Source organism: Strongylocentrotus purpuratus, unplaced genomic scaffold (genome assembly GCF_000002235.5).
Source record: "Strongylocentrotus purpuratus isolate Spur 01 unplaced genomic scaffold, Spur_5.0 spur5_scaffold_6, whole genome shotgun sequence".
Lineage (NCBI taxonomy): Eukaryota > Metazoa > Echinodermata > Echinoidea > Camarodonta > Strongylocentrotidae > Strongylocentrotus > Strongylocentrotus purpuratus.
Window position 1 is genome coordinate 32,095,188 of NW_022145612.1, and position 19,523 is coordinate 32,114,710.

General features: G+C 37.4%; 1 protein-coding gene across 1 annotated transcript; it reads left to right on the top strand.

Moving 5' to 3' along the window:
* Positions 1 to 4,244: 4,244 nt before the first annotated feature.
* LOC100889775 lies at positions 4,245 to 16,912 on the top strand. The gene is made up of 5 exons (XM_030972717.1): positions 4,245 to 4,742; positions 8,089 to 8,528; positions 9,092 to 9,217; positions 12,515 to 12,609; positions 14,282 to 16,912. The coding sequence occupies exons 2-5, from the start codon at positions 8,370 to 8,372 to the stop codon at positions 15,252 to 15,254; spliced, it is 1,353 nt and encodes a 450-aa protein (XP_030828577.1). The 5' UTR covers positions 4,245 to 4,742; positions 8,089 to 8,369; the 3' UTR covers positions 15,255 to 16,912.
* The last annotated feature ends 2,611 nt before the right edge of the window (positions 16,913 to 19,523 follow it).

The following is a 19,523-nucleotide window of genomic DNA, read 5'->3' on the forward strand; positions in this document are numbered from 1 at the left end:
TGGCCACTTGAGCTGGTTCAGGATGGCTTCTACTTTGCTTGTCCTGCAGTGGTCATTGCAGTAGGAGCGGACATAACGCCGTTGACCCATTTCAAGCTTCTTGATGATTGCTAATTGTTTGAGTGTTAGGGTCCCATATAATTATGATGATGGCATACTCCATGATTGGTTGAAGGCGAGTATCGTAGCACAATTATTTAACTTTTCTAGGACATGGTTGGATATTTCTTTGAAGGAAGGCACAGGTGGAGTTGGAGTATTTGCTGATAATGTTGATATGTGGGTTCCAGCTGAGGTTTTCTGCGACTCAACACCTCGATACTTTGCTATATTTTGTCATCTAGGGTCTGTCCGTGAATTTGATGATGGATTTGCGTTTATTGATGACATGTAGAACCTGACATTTATGTGGGATGAATTCCATCAGCCAATCACGCTCCCAGCGTTGCAGTGAGTCAAGATCCTCTTGGAAACGTTAGGCGTCTTCCTATGTCTTGGTGTTGCTGTATAGCATGCCGTCGTCAGCAAAGAGCCTGACTGTTGGTTTTGGGGAGAGGTACGGTGGCAGATCATTGAGGAAGAGGAGAAACAGCATCTGGCCGATAACGCTGCCTTGCGGGATGCCAGATGTTACTTGGCTGGTGTTGGAGATGGGTCCTTCCAGTAACACCTGCTGGGTCCTGTAACTCAGGAAGCCAAAAAAACCAAGCATGTGTGGGTTCCCGGATTCCATAGAATTGGGGCTTGTGTAACAGCTATAGCCTTCCATGGGGAACCTTGTCAAATGCTTTGGAGAAACCAAGGAGTGTCATGTCCAATTGGTCTCTGGCATCGATGCCTTTGGCAAGGTCCAGGACAGCAAGGACAAGCTGTGAGACGCAGGATCGCTTCTTTCGAAAGCCATGTTGTGCATCAGACAAGATCTTGTGGCTTTCAAGGTGGTTCTTGTTGCTGCTAAGAACGATGTGATCCAGTACTTCACAGGTTACTGACGTCCGAGAGAGAGCTTTGTAGTTCTCTGGCTTGCTACGGTCAGCTTTCTTGAAGATGGGATCAATATATATAGCCATCTTCCATTTATCAGGTATGCACGCTCTGGTTAAGGGAGGCTTGGAAGAATAGAGGGAACACAGGTGTCAGTTTGGTGGTCAGAAGTCTGGCTGGGATTTGGTCAGGACCAGTGGCTTTATGAACATCAAGCTCAGACAGGATCTTCAGAACCCCTGGTGGCGAGATATTAATTTGATCCATGGTTGGGTAGGGGCTTCGTCCTTTGTCTCTCAGACTAGTCATTTCTTCATTGCAGTTGAAGATGGGTGAAAACTGATTACTTAGAATGTTCGCCTTTGAGAGGCTATCTGAGTAAGTCATTCCATTAGATTATTTCAATGGAGCCAACCCTGAAGCATCGCATCGCTTGCCGTTTATGAAACTCCACAAACACTTTGGTTTACAGTTGGTGTCTGGGCTGACAATTTTTGTCAGGTACCCGTTGTAGACTTTCTTGGAAATTGTGTCATAGAATCCACCAGGTAACTTCTGTTAAAACTCATGCATCTGTCTGGTACCGATGCCAAATGCTTTATCATCATTCACTAACGCTGGATCAATGCTGATCTAAATAAAGCCTATGAATGGAACAATAATGTACCGTAAAATCACTTCTCACTGATTCTCTTGTAGATCTTGGTTTCTTTACATGTATCTTAATTTAGACCAAAAAATATGTAAGGTTAAAGCTGCACAATCGTAATTATTTCATGCATACGAAGCATATAATATGTGTTTAACGTGACGTAGATCTAAGACATTGGCATTTGGCTGGCACACCTATTTTTATGCAAAATTAATATATTTATAGAGGGCGCTATTTCAAAATATGCAAATTAGCTTGTCATCTATGGCCGTGCATCATCACGAAACAATTTTTAGTGATGGTCCTAAAGAGATACAGACATTTGGCAGCCCAAAATTGTAGAAAAATCCTTGTTTTATATTTATTAAACATTTTTAGAGAAAAATCATGTACTTTGGCGGCCATTTTGTATGACGTCACATATCTTAAATTGCTCAAGGTTGACTGAGTGTCAGCAATCGGATTCTTCAAATAGAAGGTTTAGGCAATCATAATCCATTGAGAAAAAAGAAATTAGCACACCTATTTTTTATGCAAAATTAATATATTTATAGAGGGCGCTATTTCAAAATATGCAAATTAGCTTGTCATCTATGGCCGTGCAACATCACGAAACAATTTTTAGTGATGGTCGTAGAGAGATACAGACATTTGGCTGCCCAAAATTGTAGAAAAGGCCCTATTATATATTTATTATACATTTTTAGTGAAAAATCATGTACTTTGGCGGCCATTTTGTATGACGTCACATATCTTAAATTGCTCAAGGCTGACAGAGTGTCAGCAATCGGATTCTTCAAACAGAAGGTTTAGGCAATCATAATCCATTGAAAAAAAAACTATAGACCCTAAAACAAGGTTAGGCCAATAATCTGGATTTGGCTGCCGGACTAAAATATTTTTATACTTTATTTGTGACACTGGCAGGACACTGATTGGCGTGAGGTCCAGCGGGCGGAGCCCCCAGAAGCTCAGGGGTTTTAGGCGTTTAATTACGGTCAGATGAGCAATTTTTGATACCTTATTTTGTTGTGACACTGGTAGTTAACTATTCTTTCTTTCTTGCTCTCTTTCTTTCTATTTCTCTTTAAAATGCTTTTCAAAAAATTGGGGGGGGGGGGGGGGGGGAGCTGGAGGCTTCCGATCCCCGCCGTTCCACGGGCCCTGACATGTAGGCATCTCAAGAAGCATATTTCTTGCCTGGCTGTTAATTTACAAACGCATTAAAATGTATAATTTACTAAAGAATGAGGCAAAATCTCGGAAAATTATGTCATTTGAGCATTATGTGTAAACCACCGTTATGGAATTAGAAATAAACCACTTTTTAATTTTATTTCCCCCGAGCCCTCTCCACGATCAATACGCCAGTGCCCCGCCCCTCCCCCCCCCCCCCCCGATCTACACTTTGTTGGCGGAAAAATCGCAACTGATCTCCCCTACCTTTCTTCTTTCTTTTTTTCTTTCCCTTTCTCTCCTCTTTCCCTTTCCCTTCCCTTCCTTCACTCTCTTTTAGGCTTGATGGGGGGGGGGTGGGGAGGCAAGGTCATTTCGGCCCCCACCCTTCTCCACACGTTGTTGGCGGGATTAACTGCAAATGATCTATTTTCCCTTCTTTTCACCTTTTTTTCCCGCTCCCTTTTAGCTCTCCTTTTTTTCCTTTTCCTTCTTTCTCTCTTTTGTTTTTAGAGGGGCGGGGGGAAGCAAGGGCATTTTGCCCCACCCCCAACCCGATCCACAACTTGGTGGCGGAAAATTGCAACTGATACCTCTTCTTTCTATTTCCTTCCTTCTCTCTTATTTTTTTGATTGGGGGAGGGGGAGGCGAGGCTCTTTCGCCCCCCCACGATCACTTCTTCCCCTTTTCTTTTCTTCTTACTCTTCTTTCTTTCCCTTTCTCTCCTCTTTCCCTTCTTTTCCTTCTCTCTCTCTCTTTTTGTTCCTCCTTTTTTTTCCCTTCTTTTTTTTCCCTTCTTTTTTTCCCTCCTTTTTTTCCCCTTCTTTCCCCCTCCTTTCCCCCTTTTTTTCCCCAGGGGGGGGGGGGAAAGATGAGATAAGTTTAGATAGAAGTTTAGATAAGAGTAGGACTGATGCCCCAAATTACCCTTTATATTACACTACACCCACTGGCTATGCCGCTTTACAAGCCTCGACCACCTTAAATCATTAATTTGCAGAATATATTATGTCCTTCTACATTATAAGACACATCGGCCGTTAATTGGATAAACTTCGCCAATATATTGACAAGAACATGAAATCTTTTGAAATTGCAAAGGCTGAATAAAGTATTACCAGGAAGCCATTCCAACTCTCTCATATTACTAATGTAATACGATCCCTAGAGCTGTTGTAGCATTGATCCAAGAAGTAAATGCTAATTAAGACCATGATTAAACATTGAACTACTAACAATCATATGGGAAGAAAAACATGTATAAAGTAGAGGGGATGCCCATCATATATACGGATATTCGCCAGCGGTATGTATTCAAGCTCTGACCCTTGAACCAGACTTCAGCAAACATAACCAACAGAAAATCCCTTGGATTGTATTCTTGCCCAATAATAACCCCTTTATATGACTGCGCTCTGCGAACGTGCGTGCAAGTATTATATTCACCCATACATGTTAGTGGTACATGTAGTACCAGGTATATAGATAGCTATAGAAGTTCCATAATAGGCTTATCACACAGTGCGTCACCATAATAATACCACGCTAAACTCTGAAAAGAAACCGAAAGAAGAAAAATATTCATATAACTGCTTGTACATTATGTAGCTATCGATCTGAGCACTCTTGTCAGTCGAAGGCTTGCTATATGACCAAGTAGTAGCTGGTGTGATTGTTATACACATATTTTAATCGTTTGTTCGAGAATACAATATCATAAGGAGAGAAAAGGACTAACTTTATCTGATTTCTGAACTGTTTTGGTGGATTCTGGACGAACATGCAATGTTATGACTTACTTAATCCGATTTTCTGAACTGTTTTGGTGATTCTGGACGAACATGCAATGTTATGATTCTGTTGTTGGCGGAAGCTAGTGCCTGCTATGTAGTACACCCATTGGCGGGGGAAACAGTGCAACGTTTGATGGTAAGTCAATTAAATATTGGTGTCTATATATCCTTTATGCATGTTGTGGTTATTTCTGAATATGACCGCTTCGTGGAATCTTTCTTTGTAGGTAGGCCTAAATAACCAGTACTCAGAAAGATGGGAACATTTCTTTCTTAATCTTTGTTAAAAGTTATATACAGTGTACGTGTAGATATATGATTATGCAGGATACAGTAGGCCTGCAATACAGGGCGGCATTGGTATATATTTTATACCACACCTATGTGCTACTGGTTGCTTATGCCGCGGTATACTATATAGGCATATTTGGTTGTTCGATATTCTCACATAAAGAAATGTGCATATAATATGGACAAAATTGTGTTTGCCTGAATTCTAAGATTATTGCCTGAATAAATAATAATAATAATGATAATTTCAACTTATATAGCGCGCGTATACATTCTAAAAAACAATTCTACAACTTCGTAAAGTCAATAATAATGAACATGATGTCAATAATAAATATTTTACACCAGGCCCATGCATTAGTATCAACCTGGCATGTAGACATGTGTTTAATTGCTATATGAACAGTTTTATTTTATTTATTTTTTACTTAATAATTTCCGGGCAAAGATTTATTTAAAAAATTAAATAAAAAACAAACCTATGGATACCGTACTGTACAAACTTAGAGCTCTAATGTACATGTATCTCAGGTTTTTAACGGGTTGGAAATCAAATGTTCCACATACGAATATTCAATTGTTTGATTTGCATGACATAATACATCCTGTTCTGATGGAGTTTCTATATAGAGAATGAAGTGATCTCCTGAAGTCTGTGCCAAACATTTTCATGTCAATTTATCAAATCATGTAGTAGTTCAAGAGGTTTCACGACCACCAGTGGATGTATTTGCGTTTTGGGTCATGTCATCGTATTTATGTAATACGTCAAAGCTCAATATCCTGCTACCTAACTGACTGCCTAACTGTCTACCTGATATACACTGTTGGTCATAAAGGTGGCATAATTATTTTTACCCCAATTTATGGAATGATTTTGACAATGATTTATTCCTAATAGATCTAGATAATAGTATACAATCTCGGATTTTATTGAATAATAATTTGCGAGTGTTTGTTTTGCGTGACTGCTAAAGCATATGTGTGCTACTATGCTAATCGACTAGGGAACCTACGTCCTTAAGTCATAACTGACAGTAATGAGGATTAATGCCTCACAAAATGTCACTTTTATAGCTCAGCGACACGGTTTTGATCCTGGGGCCTCCAGTAACGATGCCATCGCATAGCCACTGAATCATGGCTGTACGCAGCGGGGGCTATGGTACGCCGCCGCCCCCACAGATACAAACAAAAGTGCCATGAACTATCAATAATTTATTGCATTTTGCCTCGATTCCTCACAGAAAAAAATCCTGTGTGTGGCCAAGCCTTGTACAATAATGCATTGCCCTATACAGAGGATTTTTTCCTGTTGGGGACCGGGGGAAAATGCAATGAATTATTGATAATTTATTGCATTTTTTGTTGTTGCCGTATTTGTGGGGTGGCGGCGTACCCTAGCCCCGGCTGCGCACAGTCACGATTCAGTAGCCAAACAATAGCCTCGTTACTGTGAGGCCCCAGGATCAAAACCGTGTCGATGTGTTTATATCAGTGCCCTTTTGTGAGGCATTAATCCTAATTACTGTCAGTTATGACTTAAAGACGTAGGTCCCCTGCTTGATTAGCATAGTAGAACAATTATCATTTAGCAGTCCCGCAATACAAACACTCGCCAATTTTTATTCAATAAAGTCTAAGAATGTAGGCCTATACTATATTATCTAGATCTATTAGGAATACTTCATCGTCAAAATCATTCCATAAATTGGGATAAAAATAATTATTCCACCTTTATGACCAACAGTGTATTGTCATATTAATTATGCTTCAACATAATAAAAGTGTATTGATCCGAGTATCGATCCTTATCAAAACTCTGTCACCAGTCTGCGAACTTGTCTGGAAAGTAAAAGTTGTATGAAATTGATGGTGTTCTTTCCTATTTTCTTTTCTTCAAAGTTCAAACCGCATTTAATTTTGGACGAATAATTATCTTAATGTGACCATGTGAATTTTGGTAATATAGCGAGTGGGCGGTCCAGATTTGGGGGTTAACATATTGATGGTTAATGGCATTCTGTGATATTATTTGATTAGGCAATTTCCGAAAGATTTGACCATGGACATAAATTATTTGGCCTCTTTTTATCTGTCACGGGAAACTATATCCCGGTCTTATGACAGAACGTTTAAAAATTATGTTTCTTGTGAAGAAAATAAGGGGCCTGGTTTGTGAGCTCTAATAAGCTCTATGACCTGGAATTGAAATATTTTATTCAGAAACACAGATCTAACTTTTGTTGTTACATAACAGAAAGGACAGAATGCAGTGTGCCGTCTTTAATGGTCAATGTCATATTACGTCAATCTATAAATGGCATTTGTTGTGATAAAATACTTAACAATTAATCACGGTCATTTACATGTACGTATAGTCAACTAGTCTAGTAATATACAAGGTCTACAGGTCATTATTATGAGTTATGGGGCCATCGCACTTCAAAGAGATATTTTTTGTATGGAGGTTTGACCTCGGATTTCTGCATCCCATTATCATTTCCGAATTTCATATTGTTCTACTTCATTTTGTAGTCATATCAGTCTCGAACGTTAGCCACATTATAGCAATTAGCGATTAGCCTTCCCTTGGAGTAATCACATGATTAATCATACTCTGAAATTATGAGATGATTTTCGGAAGCTTATGAGATTTTTTTCTTCTTTCTACCACATACTGAATAATGATTCAGGAGCCAGTATATTCTTAATGTGTTGATTTGACTTAGTATTGCATTGTATCGATGGGCTATTCAACATTAGATGGCACAGGTACACCCTGGCCCCATCCCCTTTTATAATAAGGAACTACCTTTAGCTAGTTCTTACCACATTAAATAGTTTTTGTTCGTATGATTTAACAAAGCTACATTGTATATTCATGCATAATTCTGTTTGTTTTTTAAACACACGGGGAAAAAGCTTTCTTCCCCTTTCATAAAGCATGTCAACAATGAATGAAAATATTTATTGCATGTCGTAGATAATGAGGACGATTTATTTGATATTTATTTACTGCGTGTTACAATGTTCGAAGGTACAGGTCAGCGACTCTATTTTCAGCGATATAAATAGGGAGAGGATAATTCTATTCATAGGTGTGTGTATATATATATATATATATATATATATATATATATATATATATTTTTTTTTTTTTTTTTTTTTTTTTTTTTTTTTTTTAATAGGACGGAGATGCTATGGATAATTGCAAGCATGGAACTTCAGTGAACTCGTTGTAAATCTCTGCAGTGAACTCAAGAGGATCTGACAAAGGTGTTGGATCTCATCCTTGTCTTTTTACGGAGAAATTAAACGACAACGTGGATATGTTGGAAAGAAGAGGGAAGAGCCCTACAAAGTGAACTTGCACAAGGGACGAGCCATGTCTCGCTTGAATTTCATATCTAATCGGAAAAGTCATCATTTATGAAGAATATATCTCTGGTAATGAACGAGTGATACCCTAATGGCAGGTATGATGAAATTTTTTAGACCAAATAATTCCTTCGGTCCCGGGAACAGACCGTCTTCCTCTACCGGGAATGGGACCGAATCATCGGGAACATCTGGACGACAGAAACGCAATCGACATATACCACCTCCGTTGCAACTTGTTGATCAAGCAGTAAGTAATGCCTTAACAGCAAAATTGCTCGTAGAAGCACTACTAATTATGAAAAAACAACAATAATGAATGTTTAATGGAGTATGTCGTAATAATTGAGGATATAAATTTTCCAATCAAAATTCCAAAATTGCACTTTATGACGGTGATTCATGCGTTTATGGAATGAACGACATGAACTAAAAAGAAATGATATTCAGAAGGAAAAAAATCCCATAACAATAATTTAAGCAACTTAACTGTAAATTCTACGAATAAAACGTTATATTTGCATTGTGATTGCGCGATGATAATTGTACCAGGATATAATAAGAGAAGCATTCATGTGACAAATAGTTCGATGTAAGTTCATAACTCAACAACACAAAGAACTTGCAAATATATGCACTCTCAACTCCTCACATTTATCGCTTACTACGTGAAGACACACAGACAGTTTTACTTTCGGAGGAAAACTATTGATTTATATCGTAATGCTGTGGGACTGAAACCAATTTTTCGAATCGTAATTACAACATGCCATTATCACGATGTTTATGAATTCTATTGTCTTTGATATTAAGAATGGAGGCCAGACACAAAGTGCGCGTGATACGACTGGAACTCCAAACAGACCTTTATCTTCGATGAGGATTTCGGAGCATGCTTCCGGCTTCGCTTTCTACCATGCCTACCTCACTGAAGATCAGGTGAGATACAGCATACAACATTTTCTTCTGCATTCATGTAAACATACAGTTTTTCGATAACAATGATAATATAAAGTACAATAAGTATTTTTCTGACAATGAATCATAAATAAGCAAATACATATATATAAATTGTTATTTTCAAAAACGAAATGATAAACTGTCATAAATACTAAATTTCCTCAAACATGATAAAACATTATAAAATTATTTGCGGAAGAAGGACTGTCATTGTAAGCAGATTGCTTGGTAATACGACAGCCCCAGACAAAACTCATGAAATATATTAACACATTGAACAGGATAAAATATTAAAATCAAAACAAACAAACAAAACCGGGAGGGGGAGGATAGTCAGATTTGGTTTGGATGGGGATGTGCCGCTCAAGCCTTGAAAACCATACCCATTATTGGGGGTCATTTGGGGCATTTTTTTCTCGTAAAAAGACCCATTTTCCACAATTTTCGGGATGTTTTTTGAAGAAAAAAACGGACACATTTTAATGGTATTTTTTGTTAAAAGTGGAACATTTTTAGGGATTTTTTTTGGGGAAAAGTCACCCATTAGAGCGGCACCCCCGTATGTGAGTACCCCCCCCCCCCCGAACAAAACATCAAACGGGTGGCAAAGAAACAACATTTCACAGTCATTTTTATTAAAGTAGAGACGTTCCAACCAATTATTTCTCATGATAGTTCTATGATAGTTCTAGTCCCTAATGAGTTCTTATAATTTCTTCGTGTAATTGTTGGGATCGTTTATAGACACATTTCTGCAAAAAAATGGTTTATCCCGTTTTTTATGAATCGATGATTTGGCATGGCGTACACGAAGGTCATATTGCTCTGATGTTGTTGTTGTCATACACTTTTAAAGTCTGAAAGAGAGTGGGTCACAGGGTTGACGTTTAATGGCGATTTGTTATTGTCTTGATTGATATCAAACTGCTGTGGTAAAGATGGTTGTGGTTGGTCTAATTCTTTTCGTTAAAATGACACATAATGATATAGTATTAAGATGCCTTTACACAAATTAATGTTACTTAAGTTAATAGATGCCTTGTGTATGTTTGTTTAAACATTGAATCCAAATCAAGTCGTCGATATTCGACTACAATTTACTGGTGCTTATTAGCTTGGTACACTCTGCATGCAGGGATATGTGAGTTAAGTTTCACTCTCAATTGAATAACAGTGTTTTAAGCTTGGACGTTAGTACACTATATAACAAAGACGATTACTGCTCAACAGACAATGAGACTACATGAGTCATAAATAAGCTGAACTGCGAAATACGTAGAGATCTCAATACTACATGTCACATATCACTCGACAAAGTTAACAAACAAGTTTTTATTGTTAAGAAGACATCAGCGTGAACCGAGTGAACCATATTGTGGTGGTATCCTTTATGTGAAATCCCCCGCCAAAAGCCAACCATTCCACCGTGGTAAAACGGGAGAAATTAGACACAATGATCGCCTGATTCAATACCGATTTATTCACACAGGTGCAATCTAAACAATGTTATTGACTTTGCTTTGGGGTTGCATGGTTGCGAGAGGCAGCTAGCATTTATGATTAATCCGTTATCTACTTGAGACTCTAATTTCACATACAATTTTGACAGCGAATTTTTAAAGGAAATTGTTATTGAACAAACCTATTACAAGAAAAATACCGCCGATCATTAATAATAGGGAGACCCCCGGGAGACCCCACATTAAGTTTATGACGTGATATCATAAAATAGCTGAATAGCTCAATACTGTATAGAGGAGAGAATTTTTTATGTTTTAGTTTTTTTGTTGCTTGTGTTTAATCTTTTTTTAAACAACAAACCACCAGAATGAATAATAAAAGGCAGAGAATGAAAGGGAAAGGGGTACGTTCTGAATACGTAGATTAAACAGAATGAATTAAGTTTACAAACACGGAAGGTGATGAAATGCGATGTCATGTAGTAATTATCAAAATACATCGTATGTGTTTAGTTTTTTTCTGGTCGTTTTCCCTTTGCACTTTGGTTACCTTTATTTTTATTTTTAATGTTTTATGAGATTTCTTTCTTAGAAATACTCAACTAGATTTTCCAATTTAAGTACTCGTGCATTTTTAAGCGGTTAAGCACTGTCACGTGTAAACATTTGTCGACTTGCAATTTCGCCCTTGCATCTGAATGGTAATGAGCAGTAAACTTCACTTGAACTTTCTCTTGTAGTTCATGTATTCTAGTCTTTCGATAGTACACAAAGCTGATTTTAACGTACTTTTTGAGGACCAAGTCTTTGTGTGTAATTAGGGACCAATGATATTTCAAGTTTGAGTATAATCACAAAATATGCATGGACGGGAAATTAAGAGGTATGTTAAATTAAACCCTAATGACAAGACTATTAAACAATTTAACAAAATTCATGCTTGAGGTTAAAAATATTTCATCATGAACTGAAGTTCAATGTTTAAGCATGGCCCTTACGGATCAAAAAATTGCAAAACCTCAAGGGAATATTTTGCGAGGAATTTGTTATCTTTATTTGATAATAATATTTTTATATACCACAGTTCACTGAATTTACGACTTCACGAATCAGGAACACACTGGCACTAAGTAGATTATTAAAAGAAGAAAACAAATTCCACCTCAATCTGTTATGGTCGGGTTCTAAAGGCAAATTGCATATTTTACTTCGCAATCTGGTTATTTCTACCTCGCAAAATCTATAATTGCAATAAATTTCTCTCAAGTTCTCAAAGTAAATGGTGCTTTCTACTCTTTATGGAATAGTTATCATGATGTACTTGAGTGATCTAGTCCTGATCAAGATTGTTTAGATATGTCTTAGACTTACGAGTACTGTTCACTATTTGCAATTACAACGTATAATGTCACACCATTGTACATGAAAAAATACTTGAAACTCGTCCTTTCTCTACTTCCATTTTTAATTAACATGCGTGATGTATTATAAGACTGATGACATAAAAGTTAACATGAAACATGTGAAGTAAATATATTTAGAAACAAACGGTGTTGAGAAGTACATGAGGCCAGTGAATGGGATCGTCCCCATCCAATCATTGGTCAACAGTCCCGATTCATATCCAATCTGGTTTGTTGTTGTCAAGTGCTAACGGGTCTTCCCCAATTCCTGGTGACCCCACGGATGAACTTTCTCCAGGATATTCTGTCTGTTTCAAGTTTGCCCAACTCTGTTTTTTTACAGACAGACTTTTTTGTACCTTTAAACATTAATCGTGTATTTCATTCATATCATCCTAATCTCGTTCATACAGGAGGAAGAGGCATTCAAAAATCATCTTTTTAAAACTGGCTCATATCTTATGAGAGATAGCAAGAGCAATTCACAAGCAGTCACCATGTCAGTCGTGTAAGTATTCATGAGGACATTTCAGAAAGATGCATTCCAAATACACTGAGATTGGTGTATGGTATAACAAGATTGACTTTCTTAATTTCTAAGACTTAGTTTCAAGTCCGAAGGATTTCTTTTTAAAGTCCAAGATATTTCGAAACCGGGGACATATTTTTGGATACACTGAGATTGGTGTATGGTATAACAAGGTTGACTTTCTTAATTTCTAAGACTTAGTTTCAAGTCCGAAGGATTCCTTTTTAAAGTCCAAGATATTTCGAAACCGGGGACATATTTTTGGAATTGAAAACAAGACTTTCATATGACTTAACATATTAAATCCATCGATAAAATACTTAAAATTCAAGGCTATATAGTGGTTTAATGTTTATATCCAATAAGATGTACTTTTGACTGCGTGCGCACGCATGACAACATCTACGAACATTCTGATTGACGAGAAGATTTAAGTCCTCAAAGATTTATTTACAAAAGTCAATCTCGTTAAAACTTTTAATTGTGTAAACATGGCTATTTTAATTAATTTTAAAGATCTTTTAACATGATTTAAGTCTTAATAAGGATATACAATTTAAGTGATATTAAGAGAGTACATGTATTAGGAAATTAACAAAATGACTTCAAAGTGATATTTATGATTGTCTATATATCAATATTGTCGTGTACGATGAGGAAGCACAATACTATCTGAGTAAGGAAGAAAGAAATATACTATTTTATGTGTATTTGCATATAATAATTTGCTTACTAGTCTTTTGCGACTATTCAGATTATATTTATAGATAATGACTTCCTCATTCAGACTCCGGTTTCCTCTTGTTTAAGGAGCTCTTCAATTACTGTGAATACTAAAAGGAAGTGAAACTTCACGTCCAGACAGTGTGTGCCCCCCCCCCCCCTCTCGTTTCTTTAATGGCAAATGTGACAAGTTTACAGGTCAAATTTGGTCTGTTGTTAGTGTTAACCTTTATCATGCGACACATTACTCATAAAGCAACGTGTAACTTAATATCAATAGTCTAGTATTTGATGTGGGATGATCATCATTATAATGCAGAAGTATTTTGGTTTTACGTCCACCCATATTATGTGTTTTTACAAGTCAATTTCATTTTCGTTTCATGTAAATATTGCATCATAACTACTGTGATTAATTATTGTAATTACTGTTTGAACCGTCCTATATTGGCTGTGTTCCATGATATCGTTTAATTTGTGAATACGATGTGACTATATATGGTACACAGAAGCAAAGATGACATCATTTTTGAGAAGATAACCTTGTTTGATACGAGAAACATCTAACACATCCTTTACAAGATGTGGTATATTTGAAGGCCTTCTTCATCGTTTCAAACATAGTGTTATTAACTGCTAACACAAGTTATATGACACTATATGAAGCACGATTAGGCTACCATTAAATTCATCCAATAATATTTATCGCTAAATAAAATAATGTACCAAATCTTAACTTGACCACCTTTTCAAAGGCGGCTTTTAATATGCTGGATTCAACCCATATCGTGTCGAATCCAATATGCAATAAAACAAAATTAAAAAGGTCACTCGGTCCATTTGTACAGTGGGATTTTACGCTTTTGCTGTTAGATTATTCTTACCGGTATATCTATTTTGAATTTCTGTGCTCCCCCTCCCCTTGCAGGATCGACCCTCTCCATTTGTATCACTTCCAAGTGGTTCAAGCTACTAGCTGCTTCAACGTAGTCGGCACAGGAAAAAAGTTTTCTAGTCTAGAAGACATGATCGAGTATTACGAGCAAACAAACATTCCAGGAAAGACAGACAGTCCTGTCTTTCTTAGGCACCCTGTACAATGTAATAGAGATGGCGTCCTTTCACCACCGTCTTCAGCGCCTGCTGCTACCTCCACATTACGAAAGAATGGCCCCACCACGCCAGTTGTTACCACCATGGAACGACAGCGTAAACGACTTGGCAAGAACAATCGTCGGGCGAATTCTGTGGAGGAATTGCCTCAGGGTTCGCCCCAGACAAGGACGTTTGTTCGAGTACCGCCTTCACCGAAGCAGGATCAGACTCAGTCTAGACACAGTCAATCCAAGCTCCCACCTATACCTGAACCAGGACCACCTCAAAGACAACCCGCCATGGAGCTATACGAGGATCCTCATGATGATGGAGAAGATGGAGAAGGTGGAGCAGTAGGTGGAGCAGTGGGAGGAGCAGAAGCAGCAGGAGCGTCATCTACGGATAAGATCGACTACCGCCCTCCAATGCCAATTCCTAGACCTGTATCCGAGTACAGTCGGGGTCATGATTACTCAGAAGCAGACCATCCTGACCTGGATCGGATCAAGATGGTCCTAGAGCTATGCAGGCAGTCAGACGTCATCCATGCAAGCCGTAAGAAGTGCACGTGCGGTCTGTATTTGGAAGAGTCCATTCTTGTACAGGGATGGATGATGCATGTAGACAATGAACCTGGTAAGACACAAGGTCGCATCTTCTTCTTGGACACCAAGGCAAACACCACCACGTGGAGTTTACCAGAAGACATAGCAACTGAATTAAAGAGCCATTGCCCAGTCAAATGGGAGTTTGTGAAGAAGCAGTTAGCAGCGGCAAAGAAAAAGACCACTCCTACCACTACATAGACGTGTCCTATAAGGTTTGATGGTTGTAATATGTGATCAACTAAATTAAATGAACGATGTTATGGAGGACACAGAAAAGATCTGTATGCATCTTTAAAGTTGTAAAAGTAATTTCAACTCTAATATGATTCAACTCTGATATGAAAAACATGATTAACATCTTGGTATGTCAGCTCATCTATGTAACCGATTTTCTATTTGCTTGTTATCGTTTACAACATTTATACAAATGGACTGGGTTTACCGACAACATGTGATAGAATTTAAATACTCATCATCCTATCATCCATTGGTTCGTACCCTCTTTCTGTTTACATCTTCAGTATCGGGAATTTTATATATACATATATTATATATTTTTTTTTTTGGTTGTCTTGATTGTATACTACATATTTCTGCCATAGTTTATGTGTCACACCCTAAAAGGGGGAAAGTTTGTTTTATATATAATCTTTTGCGCTGGTCGCATTTTCAAGTATTCACAGCATCATAAAAACTTGTATAACCATTATAAAACTAGTATAACCATTTGTGCTCCCAGACATAATAGCTGGGATTTTGTGTTTAATGTACAAATTTATTTCTAAGAATTCTAAAGGCTGTATCCTTGTAAGGAGGTGCATCAGAGCATCGGTAGAATCAAGCATTCACAGTATAAATGTGGTTGATTTTCCTAAAATATCTAATTTTCCTTAGTGTAATATAATTATATTCCGCTTTTATATAGCGCTTAATACAATCATCTACGGTGTCTCTAAGCGCTTTACAGATATATTATTATCCCGGCCATTGGATTCAATACTTGCCCGCACACACTGTGTGCACAATCTCCACTCTCTGGGGAGCATTCCAGCCGGGCGTTACTTGACGCTCAAAAACTGTTTGATTAACAATGACGGTCTCATCTTACCGGGTACCCATTTAACTTAATTTACTCAATATGATTCATCATGAAAAGGAATGATTAGAATTCCCATTGATGGCAAAGTGAATTGACGAAAGAAATTATCGAATTTATTGATTTGTTTTAAATAATCAAAATGTCCTTTATTATATTTTTTAAAGAAAAGCTTATTAGATGAGGGTGATACTATTAATGTAATTTAATGTTCTTTTTAACACACGTACTCAAGCACACGTACTCAGGCACACAAAATGTAAACTATTTACTTAAGATGTAAATAAAAAATCCCTTGCGCTGGTCGCAAGTTTAAGTATTCATTCCATTTTTATGATCCTTTTACAAGCCAGCATAACTATATGTAGATTGTTTTGTTTGCTCATACAGATTGATATTGGTATTGGTTTTGCATGGTTAAGACTTTGAGTGCAAATTTTCTCAGACATGTACATTTTATTGTGAAAGAAACATATCCTCTATGAGGTTTTAATTGCATTTGATGTAAGAAAAATTTATTGTGCGATTTGTGAATTGGCAAGATTTCTAAATGGCGCTGCTGTTATGTTTTCGGTTGACTCCTGTTAAAGGGTCATAAAGGTTAAGAACTGTTTTTGTAACAGCAAATGGCTGTTTTTATGGAATATGATTTTTGCATTTCATGGGGAAACATTTTTTTTATAAGAAAATGTTATTGGTACATTCATACTGTCATGTACATGTATTATTCAAATAGAATAAATCACATTATCAACATTAATACTACTTGTTTGCTTTACTTCTTTTTTAGTGCAAGAGATACAGAGAGAAGAAGCAAGAAGGGACGTATATGGGAGATGTTGAGAAGGTTGATAGGTTTTTATTATCTTTAGAAATCATCAGTAGTGGTGGATGTGAGTGTATCCAGACACCTACCCCTGGACATCCACCCCGGATCACCACCCCCAGTCAACTACCTCCTAGGACAACTACCCCCCCGGACAACTACCCCCTAGGATAGTTATCCGGGGGTAGTTGTCCCAGGGGGAAGTCGTCCTAGCGGGTGGTTGCCCTAGGGGGTAGGTGTCCTAGGGGGTAGCTGGCTGGGGGTGGTTATCCTGGTTATTTAGGGTTGATGAAGTATTAATGAGCTGGCCTCAATCGTAGAGGGTAGAAGGTATACGATGAGAATAAAAGGCAGGATCTATAAGGCCTCATGTTAAAAGAGCATGGGATCTGGAAGTGAATGGCATAACGGGGAAACGGATACGGAATATTTAATGGAAAGATTATGGTTTTTTTAAAACAACAGTAAGGTTGGTCTAAATGAAGAGGATGCTCATGACAAGAAGAAATGGAAGGGGGGGGGGGTAACCATCGTAAGAGGGAAAATGCTGACGTTGATACAAGATGGTGATGATGATCATGTCCATGAATTTTAATAGACTTCATAATGAACATTTCAATACGATAACAAAAAGTACCACAATGTTCATGACGTGCTTGAAAAATATAATTTAAAGGTCTACAAAGCCGCCTTGACATACGCCTATGTTTAAGTGGGAGGATCGATGCTTTCCTCGGGACCGCTATGTTATTCAGTAAGATTTCCTTTATTCTTTGTGGGCTGATATCGAAACTAGCCCACACATTAATCAGCGGATTGATTATGAGCTTTTGTTTAGTTTCAGCCGTGGGAATATTAAATATTGACGATTAATTCATCGTGTCTCTGTATTACAAAGAGTTGCGATTGATTCTAATAATCGCAATTGTTTAATGTCAAAGACGGGGCCCTGATCTATAAGATAACTATTGATTTGATTCGCCCACACTTATATGAACGCCCCCCCCCCTACACACACACATACTTATACATCTAGCGCCATGGTCGAAAATATAATTTACAGTTGAAAGGGAGGTCCGCCCTGCTAATAACTTAGTTTTAATCAAATCAGATAAAATGAAAGAAACAAATTAGTGAAAGTTTGAGAAATATCCGATAACAAAATTGAAAAGATATGATATGTTGAAGTTGTCATTATTGAAACACAAATTGGCCACACTGTGACGTATCTTGCGAGCCTCTCTCCAATTTACTCTGAACAGAAGTTTCGTCAATTTTCATAAGGGAAAAGGTTTGTTTAGTACAGGAGTTGCATAAAAAACATATTTGCAATAGTTATATTTAGGGTGAATGTATGATCAAAAATGTTCTTAAGGAAATATCTATTTTTTCAAGTTTGTTAGTACAGGGCAAATAAGAGGGGAACCGCGGAGGGGAACTCGCAAGATACGTCGCAAAGTTGCCAGTTATAGTGTTTGATTGATGGCACCTTAAAGGTACTATGTCCCATTTGCAGGCCAAAAAAATGAAAAGGTTAAATTCCAACGGCATTTGAAAGACAATACTAATTTAGAACTTCCCTAAAAAAAGGTGGGTTGAAAATGTCTTTATGTAGGAAAATAACGACTATTAGTTTTCAAATCGACTTAGGAGCTATAGAGCCAGTAAGTAATAATATGATTGTTCAGACCAGTGTACCGAATGGTGGTACGTTTTATGCTGCACCAAGATTCATTCAGTTTAATTTTGGCCATTACAAGAAGTGGGTTATTGATGTAGACAAATGCTCATATACCCTTTACAGCTCATTTTATGTATGTTAATACAAAATATGGAAAAAAAGGCCAGTCAATCACTCAATAGTGTCTGACAGTGAAGTCTAGCAAGTAAACGGGTTTCCTTGCATAACTTGAATATTGGGACACTGCTAACGTTTACATTTCATAGATAGGAGATACATGACATATTCATAATTCTTGCAAAGTTCTACAGAATTTGATGTTGGCTGCAAAAAGGACATAGTATCTTTAAGAGACAATCGACAAGGCGATGAGATTATTTAACTAAAACGAAATAGGTTAACTTGGCATGCAAATCGTGGTAAGAATCAAAATCTATAAACCATTAAAATTCACTGATTAAGACAATGACAATGATTATGACGATATTGGAAGATGATAAAGATGATGATGATGATGATGATGATGCGAATGGTGATGATGATGTTGGTGATGATGATGATGATGATGGCGATGATGGTGATGATGATGATGATGATGATGAGAATAGGTGATGATGATGATGACGATGATGATGGTGGTGATGGAGATGATGATGATGGTGATATTTAGTTGTGGCAATAACGATGGTGATTATGATAGTCGCGTTGATGGTGGTGGTGGTGGTGATGATGATGATGATAATGACGGTCTACTGGGAACATCAGTATTGAGACCAGGATGCAAATCGCTTCAAATGACAGATAATGTTAACCTGGACACAATTTGGGATGCTATGAATTTCTTCGGTCAATATTATCCATTGA